Below are 20,068 nucleotides of genomic sequence, written 5' to 3' on the forward strand. Positions count from 1 at the left end.
ATTAAATTCTGTTTTTATTGTTGTGATGGTCCATTGCCCTGTGCCACTCAAAGTGTAACCATAACTGATGTCAGTTTAGTTTACAAAACTGAAGAGAAGAAGATAAAAAATTGCTTTAATTGTACAACTTTTTTTTCATTGCTTTTAATTGTACAACGTGTCACATGATGGTGTTTTTCATTTGATTATTTTCATTCACAAAGCATGAGGAAGACAGAGGCGAGAGAGCGAAACACTCAATCTGAGGCAAGGAACAACCAGTGCAATAACCATACTTAGACAGAGGTATTTTATCAAAAATATGAATATATGAGATAGTTTTTTTTAATTATTATTCATAAAGACAACAGCTGAGCCTAAAATGGTCTTATTTTGGATTTCTTCTGTATAACTTTTCAAATGTTATTTACTCTCCTCTGATCAAAGGCAGGGATCGCTCCAGACCTAGATGAGGACAGAGTGCGTCTATTTCTAGTGTTAGCGTGAGGAACGAGAGAGGGACGGCGAAAGAGAGGTGCTTTGACAGTTGTGTGAGAGAAGACTGAATGTACACGCGCGCACACACACACACACACACACACACACACACACACACACACACACACACACACACACACACACACACACACAACCAGGTCTCTGTAATCACAGTTTTGCCGAATGGTGGTTATACCTTCCAGAGGAGTTCACGTCCCCTTGAACTGTTTTGGCTGACTTTGTGGCGCACTTCTGACGGGAGAGAGAGAGAGAGAGGGAGAAAGGGAAGGGGAGGGAGGAGTATTGCTTGTGGGAGGAGAAGGAGGAGGGAGTGAACTGGAGGAAAGAGAAGCTTTCTCAGTTTCTGTGAGTCCTGCTCGCTGTGGGCTACAGAATGAGCGCAGTTGCTTTCCTCTCACACTGAGAGGCAACTGCTGATTTTTTATTTTTCCCTTTTTTAAGTTTTTCCTTACTTTCTTGTAGCATACATTAGTAAGAGACTCCTGTTCCCCTGTCTTCAGTACTTTTTGGACTCCCTTTTTATTATTTTTTGCATCTAGGAAGTACCATGCCGGTAGTTGGTGTAGCATCCAAACTCAGGCAGCCCTCCACGGTGGGCGCCAAGCCAGTGCACACTGCTCTCCCAATCCCAAGTGCGGTCAGGGCAGCCACCTCACAGGGGTACATGGCCCGCCAGCAGGACCTTAAGGCAGGTGAGGGTGCCCCAGGGCTCTCCTGCCAGCTGTCAGCCAAGTCAGAGTACCAGCAGGCAAAAACACCTGAAGAGAAGTCCAGAGGTGGGACTGAGGAGAGCAAGATCTGCAAGGTTAGTGAAGATGGATGTACTCCTGTTGAATCTAGTGTGTGTGTGTGTGTGTGTGTGTGTGTGTGTGTGTGTGTGTGTGTGTGTTTGTGTATGTGTGCGTGTGTGTGTGTGTGTGTGTGTGTGTGTAAGCCCCACAGGTGTCAGGCTTGCTTTCTTTCCTTTCTGGATCTGAGCAGGTGCCTGCCAAGCACTCAGTGATGAGTCATGTACGCTACGGTGGGATGATGTTGCTGGTTTGAAGTCATTATGCAAGGGAAAACTTGATGAGTCATATATTACCTCATCCTGGTGCCCAATCAGCATGTGTGTGTGTGGTAGTGGCAGCTTAGCGGCTTGACTGTTTGTTTTTTGTATTTTTTATTTAATCAAAACTTGTATGGTCCCTACATGGGAAGTCACCCTAACCCTCACCCTAACCCAGGGAGGGAAAACTACTTCAAGGGTCATACTTAAGTGATACTAAAGAATCCTCAAAGATTCGAGGATTCTTTACCCTCGATACTATCTCCTATTGCTGAGTAATATATCAGTTAGATTGTTAGTGCTAATCCTCAGTTTGATATATTCTAAATACCCCAACAGCGTCAAAATGTTTCAGATGGTGAAACTGATTTCCAGAAATCATTGTTAATCAGTCTGCTATGCTGAGTTCAAGCTGTGCCAAACTCTTTTGTTTCTGCACTTGTGTTTGGCTGCACAGAGAAGGCAGAGTGACTGCTAAGGAGGAAGAGAATTTTCGAAAATCCCCGCCAAATAGTTTCAGCAGCACCTCGTCCCGTCCCACATCCAGAGAGCTGTCAGAGTGCAAAGTGAAACATTCCTGTTTGGCCAGTTGATCTGTCCTCAGTCCTCCCCCTTCTGCTTCGTTCTTCTGTTACAAGACTTTCTGACAGAGACACAAAAAAATGAAAAGAGTTTTTTCTGGCTTTCTTATGCTGAACAAAGCTGCCGACTTTTCCTCGTGACCAAGAGGAAACGTGGGCCAGAGACATCAAAGCTCAGGCCAGCGCTCCCCTGCCTCTAAATCCTCACAGCGTGTCCGTGACTGAGTCTGAGCCTGCAGGGCCACTCTGAGAGTGGGGGGGGGGGGTCAGATGGAGGAGGTTTCATCATTAACCTGCTGCTGAAACGGCAACTTCAGCTTGACTTTCAGTTTGTTAACGGGCCACCGCAGAACTCTTAAAGGTCTCAGAGATTGTTTTTGGTGTCAGTTGAAAATTATGCTTCGCCAGTACAAGTCATTTAATTTATCATCTAAAGATACAGTCAAATTAGTAACAAAATTAATCTGCTAAACTGTGACCATATTTTGTTACTGGTTATTAAGACTGATCTGGAGCCATGATGGGGCAAGCAAAATACATTGACAATATATATATATTTCCCTTTCAGAATCCTCCATCAAAAATAAACCTGTATATTCTGTTTCTGTTCTTTACTACCTTCTTTGAAGATCTACTTCTTCTCCTCCTCTGATTGGCTTTGATCCTGATCCATCTCATGACCTTAAAAATGTTTTTGAGAACCACTGATATATCGAGCATCAGCTAAACAAATGTACAATCAGTGCAGTCTCCTCCTGCTGTCCCTGTCCTGGAGCAGCTTGGAGGCAGGCCTGCCCCAGCCTGTTGCTGTGGGTGAGGAATGGATGGTATGGAGGGGTAATTAGTATGTCTAATTACGCTGTGAAACCCCTAAACAATTCCTTCTAACCATTCTACAGGCCTTTAGAGGATAAAGTAGGGAGAGAATGTGGACTGTACGCTGTCATTGCTCCCTCACATTTACGCCTTGTTTAGTTTTGAGTCCGATTATCAAACATTTGTGAGTGTGTGTGTGTGTGTGTGTGTGTGTGTGTGTGTGTGTGTGTATGGTACAGTGCATGAGCCCTTGTTTAATGCAACCCCAGTTCCAGTATGTATTGTCTTGCTCAGCTGAGTTAAACTCATCCCATACTGGATGTGTAAAAACTGGAATAGTTTGAAATTCCATGAGGTCAATGACAAACTGATGTGAGATTTAAAATATCACACTGCTTTTTATTTATAGAGGCGGATGATGCAGGCGCTAAACTGGTCCGATGTGGTAAAGAGGGAGTTAAGCCAAAAGGCAAAGCTCTCAATTCAGCTGTCTACTACACTGCAACCCTCTCCAATGGTCATGAGATTTGGGTAATGACCAAAGAACAGGATCACAAATGGTTGAAATGAGTTTCCTCCGCAGGGTGGCTGGGCTCCCTTACAGATAGGGTGAGAAGCTCAGGCATTTGGGAGGGACTCCGAGTAGAGCCACTACTCCTCCATGTTGAGAGGAGTCAGTTGAGGTGGTTTTGGCATCTGGTGAGGATGCCTCCTGGACGCCTCCCTGGGGAGGTTTTCCAGGTATGTCCAACTGAGAGGAGGCCTGGGGGCTGACTCAGGACACGCTGGAGGGATTATATCTTTGGCTGGCCTCGGAACGCCTCGGGATTCCCCCAGAAGAGCTGGTGAAAGTAGCTGGGGAGAAGACAGTCGAGGGCAACGAAGATGTAGCACAACATGAGAGACATTCCTAGATTACCAACATGAGAATCAGCTGAAAGAATCAGCATCCTCTGACAATATTTCTTAAAAAAAAAAAAAAAACCTAACAGATACATGAAAACAAGGTTTAAGTGGTTAACAAAGAGGAAGAGGAGATTCTTCTTTTTTCCTTTGAGGATATGTTTGCAGAAGACAGCAGGCTTAATGTTGCCCTCCCCAAACCTAAGGAGGAACCATGTGCTATGTTTAATTTAATCAATTTATCACCACTGTACTGATTAGGCGCTACATTTTTTTGTGTTTGTCTGTAAGGCGGGTGCGCAGTACGAATGCAGGGTGCCATCAGGTTGTTCTATCATTATGAAAAGGGTTCGATTAAAAGGCCCAGGCGAGTCTATTTGGGACACCATTCAACAGAATCATATCAGTTTTTATGCATTATGTGCTAGATAATCCCTCACGGATCGACTACACCTACTTTCATAGGAGTGTCCATAAACTGTGTCCGCATGTTTTTGTGAATGTTTGCTCGGGTGTTTGTTCCAACTGTATGTCTGAGGACTAAATGCATGATTGAACGTCATGAGAATGAACACTGCAGAAGTCGAAGCATCATCATCTGCCCACCAAAATTAATTCTGTCAGCTCTCTTGAATTTGGACTGCCCAAACTTCATCTGATTACCTCTGTCTATACTACTGGTTTGAGGAAATTCACTTCTTACATATAATCTGCATCTCTGACATTACATATTATCCGATAGATGAACATACTGTATACATACTGTATATTTATAAACCATAAACCTTAGATTACACTTAAAGTGCAATGCATATCCATCCCTGAACTATACAACAGCCTCAATGGTAAACAATTATTATGATAAACAAGTGTATGCTATGATTTGTGGTTGTTACGAAGGCTTACAGTGCGACTGATGCAGTATGAAAATGTAATGCCTGTGTGTGTCTCTGTCTCATTAATGTCCCACATTTAGAGAGACAGAAGAAGGAATTATTTGAAGGTACACTCTATCGATTCACTGGAAAGTCCCAGTCTGCTGAGGCCTGCACTTTTATGTTGCATGTTCCCTTGTTTTAAATTTCCCATCTAACTGATTCAGACATTTACATGGACACCTATTTTCCATACACATTCCTCCCATGTTAATCCATCTGTGATTATGACTGTCAAGGACTCTCCTATTTCTCCTGTGTGACTGAGATGAGAACAAGTGGTGACAGTTGCTCTTCCTGTGTCTCTTCTTACACTTCTGCCTCTGGCACTTGGGGGAATGAAGAGCTTATCTGACTTGACTTGTCTTTAATGAAGTGTCAGGCCACCAACACTGATAGGGAATTATCTTGTGCATCAAGAGTTTTGGCAGCTGTCCAAATCACACACCCCAGGGGCGTTCTACCAGGTAACTTGGAGTGTGTTTTGAAGAAAATGTATCATACACTGGATTCATCTTGATACTTCCTAGAACAAGATGCTCTTGATTTATTTACAGTTAAATTTGTTCAAAGGAATGATTAGTAAGGACCGTAATAAGCTGTCACCACTCGGTCCTTTCTTGTAATATCGCTCTGTTCTGAGGAGGAAAAAGTGTCTGTTTTTAGCCTTTAGCACATTTACACATACAGTACTTGAAAAAGGCAAGAATATCTTCAAGCAAGTCCCTACCCCTTTGTAAAATTGAGGGACTTTTTTTTTTGCCAGTGTAACCTTTCCCATCAATCTTTTAAAATGTGATACTTCAAAATGTTCATCAAAATGCATTGATAGAAACATAACTGGTGCTTCTTTCAGTCACCACATAAATCGACGGAAATGTAATTTACAACCACATATTTCACATTCAGTTTCAAATTATATGGCGCCCCCCGTTGGTTTTGAGTGTTCAGTGTGAAGCTTTAAAATTGCATCTATAAGAGCAGTCTGCTGTAAAGCTGATGATGTTTCAGTGACAAACTCACTCCTCCAGGCCACAGGTTTTTGCTTCAGCGTCCAATCACCTGTCAATCTCATCAAGTACAGAACAATAAATTTGTGTTCTGTAAAAGTTATTAAATATTTCACGTTAGAAAATATTGGTAAATTTATGATTAGGAGTCCTATTAAATGATTTGAAATTTATCTTCATTTGTGTAACCTTTCTTATCACACTGCTGATGGCAAACGCATCTTTATCTCAGAAATGCAGCTCATTGTATATATGAGCTGTTGCAGGCTTCTATTTATGTCAATGTTTGATGTTGGTTCAATGTTATCCTGGAACATTGCTCCTTGTGAACAAGTGTTTAACGGAAGTGTGGATGAGTGCCAGACACACTCACCCACTTAGAGACCCAAAAAACATCCTGTTGATTTTTTTTCTCTCTCTCCCTCTCTTATGAGGAAATAGTCAGGGTCCGTTGTTGAATTTGTCTTGTTTGGTGCATCTCCTGCCCTGAGCTGATCCAGTACTAGCAAGCCTTCAAAGTAAAAAAGTGAGGTGGCATGCCCAAGATAATCATGTCGGGGTCCAATGAGTTTCAGTGAGTGAGTAGAATGTAAACTCCTCTCCATGCCTTTCTCTTGTGTGGGTGGGCCTGACATCTCTCTCTCTCTCTCTCTCTCTCTCTCTCTCTCTCATTCTCACTTGTTCTTGTTTGTATTGATTTTTTGTTCCTGTCTGCTGTCAAAGCTTGTATTTCATCTGAATGCACATGATGTTGGAATTATTGCTATCATACTCCACAGAGAATTTAAACTTTCTGCATGCTTTTATCTCTTCAGTAACCCAGTTTATATATGCTGTATAATTATCATGAAAGCAGCAGATACATCCACATTGATATAAATCCAACTGAGTCTGGATGCTTTGGACAATATGTAATACGTTTCATGTCAAGTCAAGTCAATTTTATTTATATAGCGCCAAATCACAACAAAAGTTATCTCATGACACTGTCCAGGTAGAGCAGGTCTAGTACCACACTCCTTCAATGAATTTACACCTAACAATTCTCCATGAGCAAGCACATCTTGCAACAGTGGTGACGAAAACCTTCCTTTTAACAGGCAGGAACGTCGAGCAGATCCGGGCTCAATGGGGACAGCCTTCTGCTTTGACCGGTTGGGGGGAAAGACAGCAGGAGAGCGGGACAAAGACAGATAATGGAGGAAGACAGATATGCAGAAGGAAAGAGTGGGACAGAGAGAAAGAGAGCGATAAAGGGAAGAGACTGATGGACAGACGGGGACGTGAGCAGGTGGTGCTACGGGTGTCAGCTTGAGCCTCTTCAGGTCTGCAGCCTGCTCCAGCAGCACCCGGGATCTGGGATGAGGGGAGCCCGAAGGCTCTGGAGAAGAAGACGAGTTAGTAATATGTATGAGTATGATAAATATAGGAGGACAGAGAGGGAAGAGAGGAGGAGAGAGAAGCCCAGTGCATCATGGGAGATCCCCCAGCAGCCTATGCCTATAGCAGCATATCTAAGGGGTTAGCCTAAGCAGCCCTAACTATAAACCTGATCAAAAAGGAAGGTCTTTAGTCTGCTCTTAAAGGTCGAGAGGGTGCCTGCATCCTAGACCAAAACTGGGAGACGGTTCCACAGGAAGGGAGCCTGATAGCTGAAGGCTCTGGCTCTGCTCATAAGCAGTTCCAGACCTTGTCCAGACTATAATCCCTATAGCATCAATACATTAATGTGATAAGTTCTCAAGGATGGATTTCTCTCGGCAGGATTTGATAACAGTGGACCATCATGTCTATGTATTTAGACTCTGGTTTTGGTTCCACAAATATGATCTTCTGTTGCCATAAACTAGTGTGAGTTTGGACTCAAGAAAAACTGTTTGTGCAAAACATGTTTAAAACAACAATCAGTATAGGCCTTCCCAGACCAAAGCTAACTGATCCAGTGAACTCGTGTAAGGAACATGCACTCCAGAGGAAAAAACAAAATAAACACACACAAAAAAACGCTGTAAATAACTAATAGTAGTAAAAAAAAAAATTCGTAATGAGCTGGATCATATTTGCCAGGAATTACATAAAATATGACCATGTGCATTAATCTGCTTTCATAATACTATTATGACTGGCGCACGACCTGTGTGACATTTGAAACATGTGTACAGCAGCAGGGCTGACTTCTGTATATCCAACGGGGCTGCAGCTGTCTGTCCACATCTGTTCAAGTGTATGATATCAGCTTTAGAGTTGTGGGTAAATGCTGGACATCCCTCTATCACTACAGATTTCACAATTTCATAGTGAGGTGAAAAACGTTCAATGTGTTCTCCCTATTTGAAAATCTAAAAAAGCAGTGCAGAGACCCTCTTAACTCATCAAAACCTCATGCTGTGATGCATTTATTTTAATTCCACTATGTCACCAATGAAAATGTGCTCCTTCTGTCTTTCTGGCTCACTCAGTCACTGTTCTCCCTCATGTGACTCTGACACTCCTGAAATAACAGAGGCAGCCTGAGGGGGCCGACTTGTTCAAGTGGGGGGGGGGGGGGGGGTGTCTGAACGTGTCCCAGTCATGGGTGGTCTGACTCGCTTGGCTCCATATCTGGAAGAGACATTGTGAAAGAGGTTTGAATGCTAATGAGTAGCGATGGCCGTACACATCTTCAAGCCAGCAAGTTAGGGAAGGGTCTGGAACAAGGTAGTGTTTTAAAAAGAAAATAAACCACATCGCCTTCGACCTCAATGCAGAGTGACATGAGAGATGGCATGAAATACACATTGGAAAATTAGTTGTTGTCACCATGTCCTTCTAACTGCCCTCCAGTTTAAAGATTAACAGCCTGCGGTCTGTTCAGCCAATCAGGATTAATGTGTTAACAGCAGAGTCCATCCCAGCTCGCTCTGCCCCATCCAAGTTGGAAACAAGTTTGTGATTTTTGGTCGCGTTCACCATTTTAACCACAAGATTATCAAACGAAACCGTGCAAAATTAGATTAACATATGTTGAAACTGATGTCCACTGTTGCAATATCACCCCCTCACACTAAGATTCCTCCTGACCCCTGCTTCGGAGCAGGGAAAATATTTGAGACAATATTATCCTTCCCCCCTTTGCCTAGTTCTTTTTGTCTTAGTATTTCATTGCCTTCCGTGCCACGGGGACATTGGTGTTTAAGTTTTGGAGTGAGAACACACAGAGGTGTTTACAGTAGAGCCACACCAGTTAAAAATACCCTCCCTTGGAAGTAGAGTTACAGTGTTCTCTCCAAAACATTTAGAAAAATGAAGCTCGCTGCCAAACAAGTTCAAGTATGTGAGCAGAGCAGTGATTCATTTCTTGATAAAATCCATGAAGAAGTCTGGGAGATTGGATGTTTCCATTTAGTTCATTGGGACTTTTTCCCTTCACTTTTATTCGAGGTTTATTTTCCTAATAAGACCTCATGCCTATCATGTGATCTTAAGCTGGACCTTTGTGTCACAGCGACTTGCACCTGGAATTTTGGATCCTTACAGACTCTTGCCTGAGGCTCCATATTTCAATAAATATCTGAGATTAAAGCAAGGCAGCCCCCCCCCCCCCCCCCCCATGCCACAACCACCACCACTACGTCCGGGCTGTTATTTGTCTCATAGACTTTGGTCTCTGTAATGTTTTTAACTGTGTTCGGTGCGTGAGGAATCATGATTGGACGAAGGAAAATGTGTGTGTATGAAAATCTGTCATGCAAAGGCTGGTATGGCACTTGTGCGCACACACACACACACACGTGTGCGCTCACACACACACACACACCCTCTAGGCCTTCTGCTAGTTCAAAGGTAGGCTCGCTAAATGATCCAAGAGAAGGACGGTTCACTTATTTGTTGTTTGATGATTTAAGCAAAGAAACACAAACAAAGAAGCAAAAGCCACCTGCTCTCAACAAAGACACATTTTTACATGATGTGTATGTGTGTGTGAGTGTGTGAGTGAGTGTGTGTGTGTGTGTGTCTTTTAATATTTTTTCATTATTTTATATGAGCAAGAATAGTCTAATTATAGTTTTCCCTGAGAGTGAAAAACAACAATATACCATCATCTGACTTCAGAACAGAATATTTTGATACAAAGAAACTTTTGGCAATGCAAATGCTAAAAGAGGGATGACTAAAGCATTTGCTCAAACAAATAGTTTTTACTGAGCATATCGCAGCTAGGTGGAGATGTAACAATTTATCAGCAAATTAAAAATGACTAAAACTTTATGAAATGACCAATGTGGTAAGGAATGAAACACATATATAAAACGCAAGTTAATAAATCATTTGTTTTTTTTATTTGTGTATATTTGTTATTACTCAACTCAAACCACAGTTGCATCAGCCTCCTTGGCAGAAACGCATGGGCTTCGTCTGAGTTTATCACTGATAATGCGTTTCGTACATGTGTCTCTTGAGAGAGGGAGAAACAAGTGAAGGACACCTTTACATGTTGTGAAAGTTCAATGTAAGTGATGAGCAGCAGTTACTGAAGAGCCAAACGTGTTTATAATGACTAACAGATATGTAATGACTCCCTTCCACCCTTTTTTGAATGTTATTTTTCAAGATGAAGATATGGAACACAATTATCAACCTCCATTAGTGCCTCGGTGGTCCATTAGCAATTGTGCAGAGAGCGCGTGAGGGTGAAGCTGAAAATCTAACAGTAAAATACATTCAGTTTCGTCTTTTTGTCTGAGCGTCAAAGGCTACAACTCCACAAGCCAGCTTGAGGTGTCATGTGTGCCACCGGCTGATACAGTAGAAAAGGTTAGCCAGGAAGTTATGGACAAGTTCAGCCCAGGCTCATTAAAAGAAGAGTGTTTTTTTTTTTTTTAAGCATACTCCAACAAAAAAAAAACAGGGTGCCTCTACGTAAACCAAAGAATAAATCAAATTTACAAGATAAGATACAGCACTACTACTGTGCATACATTATGGAAGGATCTAAAAAAGAGAATGAAAGATAGCACAATCTGCAACTGATTTTTTATAATACTTTTGCCAAAGTTGGTGTTCAAAACTTTAGTTTTTCCTTTTTTTCCATTCCACTGATGTATGATATTCAAATCCCTTTGGATACTGCTCGAACATTATTTTTTCACTTAAGCACAAAATCATTTAAGCAAGCCTTTCCTTAAACTAAATGTGTCTGGATTCTGCACCTATATAGATGACCCACATCTTTACTTCCACCTCCAATTCCCTCCATTTGTCTCTCTTCAGCTGTCTGTCAACAGTCGTTCTGTCTGCTCTGTTTTCTTAGCATCCTCTTCACTCCTTCCTTTAGTCTCCCTCAATCCCTCCTTTTCACATATTCCCAGCACCTCCTTTTTCCACTCTGTCTCCTGTCACTGTCTTTCTGCTCGCTTCCATTCCCAGCATTCCTCCCCAAGTCCTTCCCTGGCCTCCTTTTTTGTCCTCCGCCAACTGGAACCTTTCGTTTATTCCACTCCGTCCAACTCACTTAACTGCTATTTTCCTTTGACCTTTACCAATAACCCCTTTTTGTCATTTTTATTTTCCATACATTTCTATCAACATCTACCTTTCTCTCTCTTGCTCCTCTTCCTCTGTCAATCTTTCCCTTTATGATAATTCTAATGAGAAAAGCAGCAGGAGAATTAGCACACACCTGGCCCACTTCTCTTTCCCCAGCTGTCACTTTCTCATCTCTTCTCTTCTCTTCTCTTCTCTTCTCTTCTCTTCTCTTCTCTTCTCTTCTCTTCTCTTCTCTTCTCTTCTCTTCTCTTCTCTTCTGTATGAGCCAGGACATTGCAGGGAAACATCTGGGAAAGCCACAACAACCGGTGTCAGAAGTGTCTGACCGAGCAAACATCCAAACACATGTCATAACACATGCTGACAAGGGCTAGCACTCTGTGTCAGTCTGTGTTGCTTTTCAGTATCGTTGATGTTATGAGTCACTCCAGTAATCCCTGTGGTATTGACTCAGCAGTGGCACTAAATTACTGTCACTCATATACAGTTGCTAATTGCATAGATTACTTTTATCACAGGTTTTTACTTAATCCAGATAACAGCACGTGTTTTGTGGATTTCTGTCTCTCTTTGCATCTCTCTCTCTCTCTTTCTCTCTCTCTCGTTCTCTCTCACTCACTCACTAAAAACAGTTAAGGCAGATAAAGTCCTGGCCCTGTTTTGCATTTCTGCCTATTAAAAGGCGGTATTTTGTGCTTGGTCATGGGGAACTGTTTGGTCTCTTTAGAACTATATCAATTTAAAGCAATTCTTCAATCTAAAAGTACTCATAAACAAGTGTAGTGGCATCACAAAGACATTATGTTCCTTCCTGCTTAACTTATTTGTGATTCCAGAAATGCCGAACAGGCCAGTCATGTATATATTTAGCTTGAAGCTAATGATGGATAACAACAGCTGAACTGCCCAAAAATATCAGTTTACAAACTCTCAAGTGCATCATTTGGTATAATCCACATCTTCTATATCCATTTATATCTATATAATACTTCTATTTCGGCACTGCATTGAATGAGTGCAACCAGCTAATGCATTCAGTTTAACCTACTTGCTCCTGTTCATTCACAGTAGCACTGAACCAGAAGTGTTTTACTTTGTTTGTAGCTTAATAACAGTGTTTGAAATGAAGATGTACTTGAAAGGGTGTGAATGGACATTTTTTATACAGTTTTTCTGTTTTGTTGATCTAGCTATTGTAAGCCATCAGTATCCATTAGCTTCAATTAATTAGGCAAATACATTTTTTGAAATATTTGCTTAAGTGGGTTCTCTAAAGGGGGATTCGAGTTCTTTTCTTTCTGTAAATTTTTATGACATATCATAACCATTGCTGTTTTTTTGGTGCTATGTCTGTAGACTGACTCGACTGGATATGTAAAAAGTTGTTGTTACCTGCTATAAAAAAAATAGTTTAACATAAATTTGAGTAAACCAGGTCCTCATTTAGGACACAAAGCACACTCATACTTCTGGTATTAAAAAGTGAAAAGAAATCATCATGCAAAAATTATATATTATAATTAGAAAAATATGAAATGGATTGGACCTATTTTGCCTACTCACAAATATGTGCCTTGATATCACACAGGTGTTTTTCACCCCTGCATCCCTTTAGAAATCTAAAAGAGTGTTCCCTCTTAACTTCTCCCCCGAGTTCCCTCGCAGTTCCACCCCTATATATGTTCGAAGCAAACCCCTAATCAAAGTTGTCTGCAAGGCATTAATCAGTAAATATGACTCCAGAAGGACACACTACAGGACTAAAGCAAAATAATAGGTATGCTTTCATGGGGATGCACAAATGTTTGTTCGTGTGAACAATTACACTGGAGCAAACGTCATCCAATGAAGCCCCCTCAATAAAATATTTACAAGTGGCAGCTCCCAGGTGTTTGCAACAGTTTTGGGTTATATTATGGATTATTTGAGGAATAAATAGAAAACCAAAGTCTAAGATGCAGTTGGTTGGATGAAAAGCTTATTCTACTGGGTGGTGGTTTATTGCTGTGCCCTGCCTGCTTTGGCACAAGCTTTTACAGGCCGCTAAACAGACCAAGCACACATGCTTCTTTTTTTTTCCTTTCTTTTTTTTTTTAATGCAGCTAACCCTCACATTCAGACTCATCATTACCCACCCAACTGACATCTATGTTCTCATTATTTTTCCACGTCCTTCCGTCCAGATATGTCATTTCTCCTTAGTATCTACATTTGTGTCTGTGCTTATGTAAGAGCCAATAAAATGCCCAATGGAAATCATTACTCAAGCTCATTCATTTCTTTATATTTAATATGTTTAATTTCAGCAGCAGCACCTTTTGAAGGATATTTACTTTTTCATTCAGATATTTTGGCTGTAATATGCATGGATGGGATTAAACCTTTGCAGTAGGGTTACATGAAAAGCTCATCAGGACATTAGTTGCAGGTGGGAAACTGACAGAAACATACAGTACAACTAAATGGACCCAAAATTATATAAAAGTGCCTTGAAGTCATCTTTGGACATTCTATAACTGAAAAGACAGCCCTCTGAGGTTTATATCAGCTCACAGATAATGCAGGTTGATGCAGACCCTGTGTTCCGCATGCTGTCATGGGTTCATAGGCCGACTCAGTGGTGTGTGACCCCTCAAGCCTCTGGCCAGCCTGTAGAGAGTTTTGTGGCAGCATTTGATGCATCCATAGCCTTTTGGTAAGAGCAAATGGAGTGTGAAAGTGCATGTTTGAAAACTGCAACTGGAGCCATGTGGGTACATGTCTGTGTCTGTGCGTCAACAAAAACCAAACTGAAGTAAGGTCTTGTGCAGTATTCAGGTTTTTTTTTTTGTTGTTGTTGTTTTTGTTTTTGTTTTGTTTTTTTTAATCAGAAGCTTGGTGGTTCCAGTGCTTTTTGACAGTAAGCACTTGGACTCAATTCCTGGAACTAGTTTTACCAACGTGGTTCATATATTCATATTTCTGTGTTTTGCCTCATTAGATCCATAGTAAATTGAAGATGGTTAAAGAAAAGAGCCTTAATCATGGTCTTGACAAAGTAATATGTGATGATTTTTTAGTATGCCACTACTGTACTAGTCTACATTACATGTTTTGAAAAACCAGGCCTCAGGATTTTTGGTTAAAAAAAAAAAAGAAGTTTTTTTTGAAGTTTGAAATGTCTATAAAATTGTTGTTACCATATTGATCATGAGTATAGGGTATCCGACCGCCTGATTCGGGTTGTTGACTCCATGTATGGTGCCAGAACTTGGTCCACATTGCTGGCAGTAAGTTGGACTCATTTCCAGTGAGGGTAAGAGTCCGCCAAGGCTGCTCTTTGTCAAGGATTCTGTTCATAACTTTCATGGACAGAATATCCAGGTGCAGCCAGGGTGTTGAGGGGATCCGGTTTGGTGGCTGCAGGCTTTGGTCCTGCTGACTTCATGAGGCCCTGACCTTCAGCTCTCGCTGGATTGATTTGCAGCCGAGTGTGAAGCAGCCAGAATGAGAATCAACCCCTCCAAGTCCAAGTCCAAAGTTCTCACCCAGAAAAGGCTGGAGTGGCATCTTTGGGTTGGGGATGATGTTATGCCCTGCTTGTTTGAGCCATAACATTACAGGGAAGTCCACATAGTTAATTGGCATTTCCAATCACGAGTTTATTCGAAACAATACTCAAACCATAAAGAGGAGGAAGGAGGGGAAGAGCAAAAACAGTTCTAGAGAGGCTGCCTTTATAGCTTTTCTTCCAGGTGCAGCCTGTCCGAAATCCAAGAGACTGCCTCCATGCCATCAACAACACACGCCATATCAACCAACCAGTCGCCACCAGATGGGGCCAAACCTTCCATCCATCCATCCAGTGTCTTCCGCTTATTCCTACATTAAGGGTCGCTGGGGGGCTGGAGCCTATCCCAGAGTCAACGGGCGAGAGGCGGGGTTCACCCTGGACAGGTCGCCAGTCCATCGCAGGGCCAACATAGAGAGACAAACAACCATTCACACTCACATTCATACCTATGGTCAATTTAAAGTATTAAATTAGCCTAGTCCCCAAATTGCATGTCTTTGGATGGTGGGAAGAAGCTGGAGTACCCGGAGAGAACCCACACAGGAGAACATGCAAACTCCACACAGAAAGATCCCGTGCCCGAGCCAGGACTCGAACACGGAACCTTCTTGCTGTGAGGCCACAGTGCTGACCACTGCACCACCGTACAGCCCAGGGCCAAACCTTGGTAACAGAAATCCAAGAGCCAGTAAACACAAACACAAAATGGTCAGGGACATCAAAGATGACATCCTGCTCCATGTGGAGGAGTTTAAGTACCTTGGGGTCTTGTTCATGATTGAGGGAAAGATGGGTCTAAGATCGACAGGCAGATTTGTGCGGCATCTACAGTGATGTGGATTCGGCATCAGTCCGTCGTGGTGAAGAGGGAGATGAGCCAAAAGGCTTTAGATAATGACCGAAAGGACAAGACTGCGGATACAAGTGGCTGAAATGAGTTTCCTCCGGAGGGTGGCTGGGTCCTTAGAGACAGGGGGAGAAGCTCCGTCATCAGGGAGAAGCTTGGAGTAGAGCCGCTGCTCCTTCGCATCAAGAGTAGTCAGATGAGGTGGCTGGGGGGGGGGGGGGGTGTGTTCAGCGCACGTCCAAACGACAGGAGGCCTCGGGAAAGACCCAGGGCACATTGGAGAGACTATATCTCTAAACTGGCCTGGGAATTCCTTGGGATCCCCCATGAGGAGCTTGACAAAGTAGCCGGACAAAGGGAAGTCTGGGTTTCTCTGCTAGGCTGCTGCCCCTGCAACCCAACCCCGGATAAGCGGAAGAAGCTGGATAAATGGATGGATGGATGGATGGATGGATGGATGGATGGACATTTGTGGTTTGGCACCTTTAGACTCTCCCCTCATCACTATTTGTTGTATTAACATCAAAATATCAGGTAGTAAGGCAAGGCAATTATATTATTTATGGCACTTTACATGCACAAGACAACCCAAATTGCTTAACAAAATCAAAAAGCCATAGAAATACAAGACATAACTTTCAACTCAAAAGAATACAATTATAATACAAATCTCAAAATCCCATTTAATATGAGTTTAAAGTACGACACAGTTCTACAATGCTCCAGCAAACAAAAGAGTTTTTAAGCTGGACATAGTATAAAGTAAATATTTCAAACCCTCCTCCCAGAGTACAAAAGTCACTCACAAGGGGGGTACAGATATGGAAAGTGATGTATGTTACTTATCTTAGATGTGCAACTTGGGTTGACTGTAAGAACAAGCTTGTAGACACCGCTTCATATAACATATGGTATTCTTGAGGTTTTCCAATCTGGTTTTAAATCTTTGCACAGCACCAAATCTTCAATGATATATTTTTAGTCACAGACTCTTGTGACTGCGTTATTCTTGTACTTTTAGACCTAACTGCTACATTTGACACAGTGGACCATGTGGTCCTGATCTCTCACATGGAACAGTTGGTGGGCATCAGGGTTTAAGTACTGGAGTGGTTCAGGTCATACTTGGCAGATAGAACTTTCTGTGTCAGCCTTGGCGACTCTGTATCCTCCTCTGCTCCTCTGTCTTGTCCACAGGGCTCAGTCCTAGGCCCACTTCTCTTCTCTCTCTACTTGATCCCGCTTGACTCCATACTTAAAAAGCATGAGGTTCAATGCTACCTTTACGCAGATGACAATCAAACTTACATCCCTCTTAAGAAAAAAGGTTACTCTGTCGCTGCCTTAGTTAAATGTCTTGATGACATAAAGGTCTGGATGGCTCTGAACTTTTTCAATTTTAATGAGAAAAAAACTGAAGTAATGATTTTTGGTGGTTCCTCTGAAACACCCTTCCCTGATCTGGGGTCTTTGGCTCAGCATATTAAAGCTACAATCACTAATTTAGGGGTAAAAATGGATGCACACCTCAAGCTTGACAGCCAGATCAGAGCGGTTTTCAAATCAAGTTTTTATCATTTAAGGCAGCTGGCCAAACTAAAGCCAATTTATTCAAGACAACAGTTTGAGACAGTAATCCATGCCTTTGTTACCAATCAGCTGGATTATTGTAATGTGTTCTATGTAGGGGTTAGTGCATCATCCATCACCCGCCATTAGATGGTACAGAACATTGCTGCAAGTCTTCCAACTGGTACATGCAAATATAAACACATTTCCCCTATCTTAGCCTCACTCCACTGGCTGCTCACACAGCCCCACTGTACCACTCTGAGGTTCTACATCCATATACAGCAACTCACTCTCTAAGGTCAGCTGATCAGCTGCTCCTGAATATGCCCAGAATTAAATGGAAGCTCAGAGGAGATCATGCCTTTGCTGTGGTTGCTCCAAAACTCTGGGGTGATCTGCCTCAGCACAGCAGAGAGACCTCTTGTCTGTTTTTAAATGCCTACTCAAAACCCATCTCTCTTTTTTTTGGGCTTTTGACACAAGAAATTGTAACTTACTTTTATTTTATGTCTCTTTTATTCTTATCTTTTTTATCTTGTTTTTTATTTGTGATGCTTAACTTATTACTCTGTAAGGCCCTTTGGTCAACGATGGCTGTTTTAAAGGGCTTTACAAATAAAGTTGGATTGATTGGAACAAGTTCAAATCAGTTTGAGGAGAATCTAGCATAGATTAAAGAAGAACTAAGTTTTGGGGAAGATCCATTTTATTTTACACTGGGTTTGGCAGAGGACTCCCTCTTGAATGTCATTGAGTTTGTACATGTATATTTGAAGATTCTTCATCTTCGTCTGATTTGTTGGATCAGGGTTGGATATAAATTTGAGAATGACTTCAGCTCCTCTGCTCTTGTGATATTACTCCTCCTCTGGCCTCAACGTCCACCTCTCTAAAGGACCTCTTCATTCGAAAAAAAACAAAAAACCCTCATTTCCACCACAACATCACAATTTTACTGCCTCTGCCATTCCACTGTATTAACCTTGCCCATAAAGTGTGTTAACTCGGCCATTAAAGAGTGTTAAACATGAACTGACGGCCCTTGACAGTGTCTCCAGAGTTGGAAGCTGAATTCTATATTCCTCCCTCCCTCCACTGGCCTCCCCACTTGGCCAACAAAGCTCTGTTGTTTGGGCTGGAGCAAATTTTCTCACAGAATAATTCTCCTGACACACATCAGAGCTTGGCTTTATTTACTGGCTGGTTTTGTTGTTGCTATTGCCACGTTAAAAAGTTCATACTTGCTTCTAACAATCCAGAGTTTTGCCGATGCATCCTCCCAGGCTTTTCTTAATTTCCCCTCTCTATCCATCAGCCTTGTCACTTAATCAAGCTACGGCTTTGTTGCATTGCTTCAAGCACAGTGATTTTCCCAAAGTCAATGCCTATTGTGAGCCTGCTAACCTGTCATCTTTAAATCTCCTCCAAACAAAGACCCTGTGCTGATGAATATCACTCACATGACTTAAAAGCCATTTGCACATGCTAAAGAAGAGGCTGATTGCACACACAAGGACTCTTTTGTCTCTGTTAACATTGGGAGGTCATCACCTCAACAGTGGGTTCATAGGTTGAAAGCAATCATCAGCTATTAAGGAGATTTGTGACATCAAGAAAGCTTGGACAAACATTCAGCCCTTACTCTCTGTCTGGTGAGAAAGGGCTGTCAGAAGTCCTGAACTCAGGAGACTAATTATTGGACCAATGAGAGGATAAGTAGGTTCCTTCCAACAGCAACAGGGTTCACGTACTGACTGGCAACTAGCCAGCCGCTTGTCCAACCCAAGACATCTGCCCGTTCAGAGATAAAAGACTTTTGTATAAGTTTTTGCTGCTTCGTCCCTCTTCTGACACTTTCAAAGGATCCACATAGTGTAGCCTGAAGCATTCTATCCAAAATCCAGTACAGCGGATGATGTTGGACATGCCTTTCCTTTGCATTCCTCCACATTGCATCACTAAATGAGAAGTTTGGTGACTCTAAGCTGGCCTTTTGACATTGTTGGCTTATGTCACTTCCATTGAAAAGCTGTATTAAAGCTTCAGTGCATCATAGTTTCATTGAATGAGTGTTTATTATATATTCAATCCACTGCCAAATTAGGCTGCGAAAATCCTCATTAAACGCATTGCATTCTTATAAGTCTCTCTGCATTTTGCATTAGATGGCGTGAATGTTCATGGCAACATTCCCGATCTACCAGGCATACTGTGCTGGCTGTTTTGGCAGAGCTGGCTGCTTCCTGTTAGCCCTGTGTTAAGGTGAATCCTGTGGCTGTCATAGACTTTCCCAATGTTATCAGACCAATTGGATCATATCCTGACAGTGAAAGGAGTTACTCTCCTGCAGCTGAGTGAAGCTCTGCAAAATGTATCCACAGTTCCACATCCCACGGCTGAGACATTACTTTCTGTTAGCTTTCTGCTAACTGAAGTGTAGATAATTGATGTAATTGTGCAGCTCTAGAGAATTTCCAAATGTAATCATTCCAAATGAATCAAAAATAGGCAAATAAGAATAGGCCAAAACCAGGTTAACCCTCTGCAAACTTGAATGTTGCTGTATAATTTAATCATACGGATCCTTTTGCTATCTCAGATGTTGACATAGGAAATGGTTTACATTGTGACAAGAACAAGGGTTATTTTGTGCGGCTATGGGACGTGCAGCACAATTCATCCACCATTACAGTAACATCTAGTGGGTGTATGACGCAATATTTCGGTGTCAGGCTTTAATTACTGTGCTGTTTGGAGGTTATAGACTAAACTGGATGAT

General features: G+C 42.0%; 1 protein-coding gene across 7 annotated transcripts in view; it reads left to right on the forward strand.

The window, feature by feature from the left end:
* The first annotated feature begins 870 nt into the window (after window positions 1-870).
* Window positions 871-20,068, forward strand: part of nav3 (neuron navigator 3) — a 198,400-nt gene continuing 179,202 nt past the window's right edge. For all 7 annotated transcript variants that reach the window (XM_086200982.1, XM_086200974.1, XM_086200975.1 and 4 more), the window contains exon 1: window positions 871-1,303. In XM_086200982.1, the coding sequence (XP_086057108.1) occupies window positions 1,046-1,303 (258 nt within the window). In that variant the 5' untranslated portion in view covers window positions 871-1,045. The remainder of the gene's footprint in view (window positions 1,304-20,068) is intronic.

The sequence above is a fragment of the Aulostomus chinensis genome, chromosome 4 (genome assembly GCF_037954235.1).
Source record: "Aulostomus chinensis isolate RoL2024-O1b breed Wild chromosome 4, RoL_Achi_v1.0, whole genome shotgun sequence".
In the NCBI taxonomy this organism is placed as follows: Eukaryota; Metazoa; Chordata; class Actinopteri; order Syngnathiformes; family Aulostomidae; genus Aulostomus; species Aulostomus chinensis.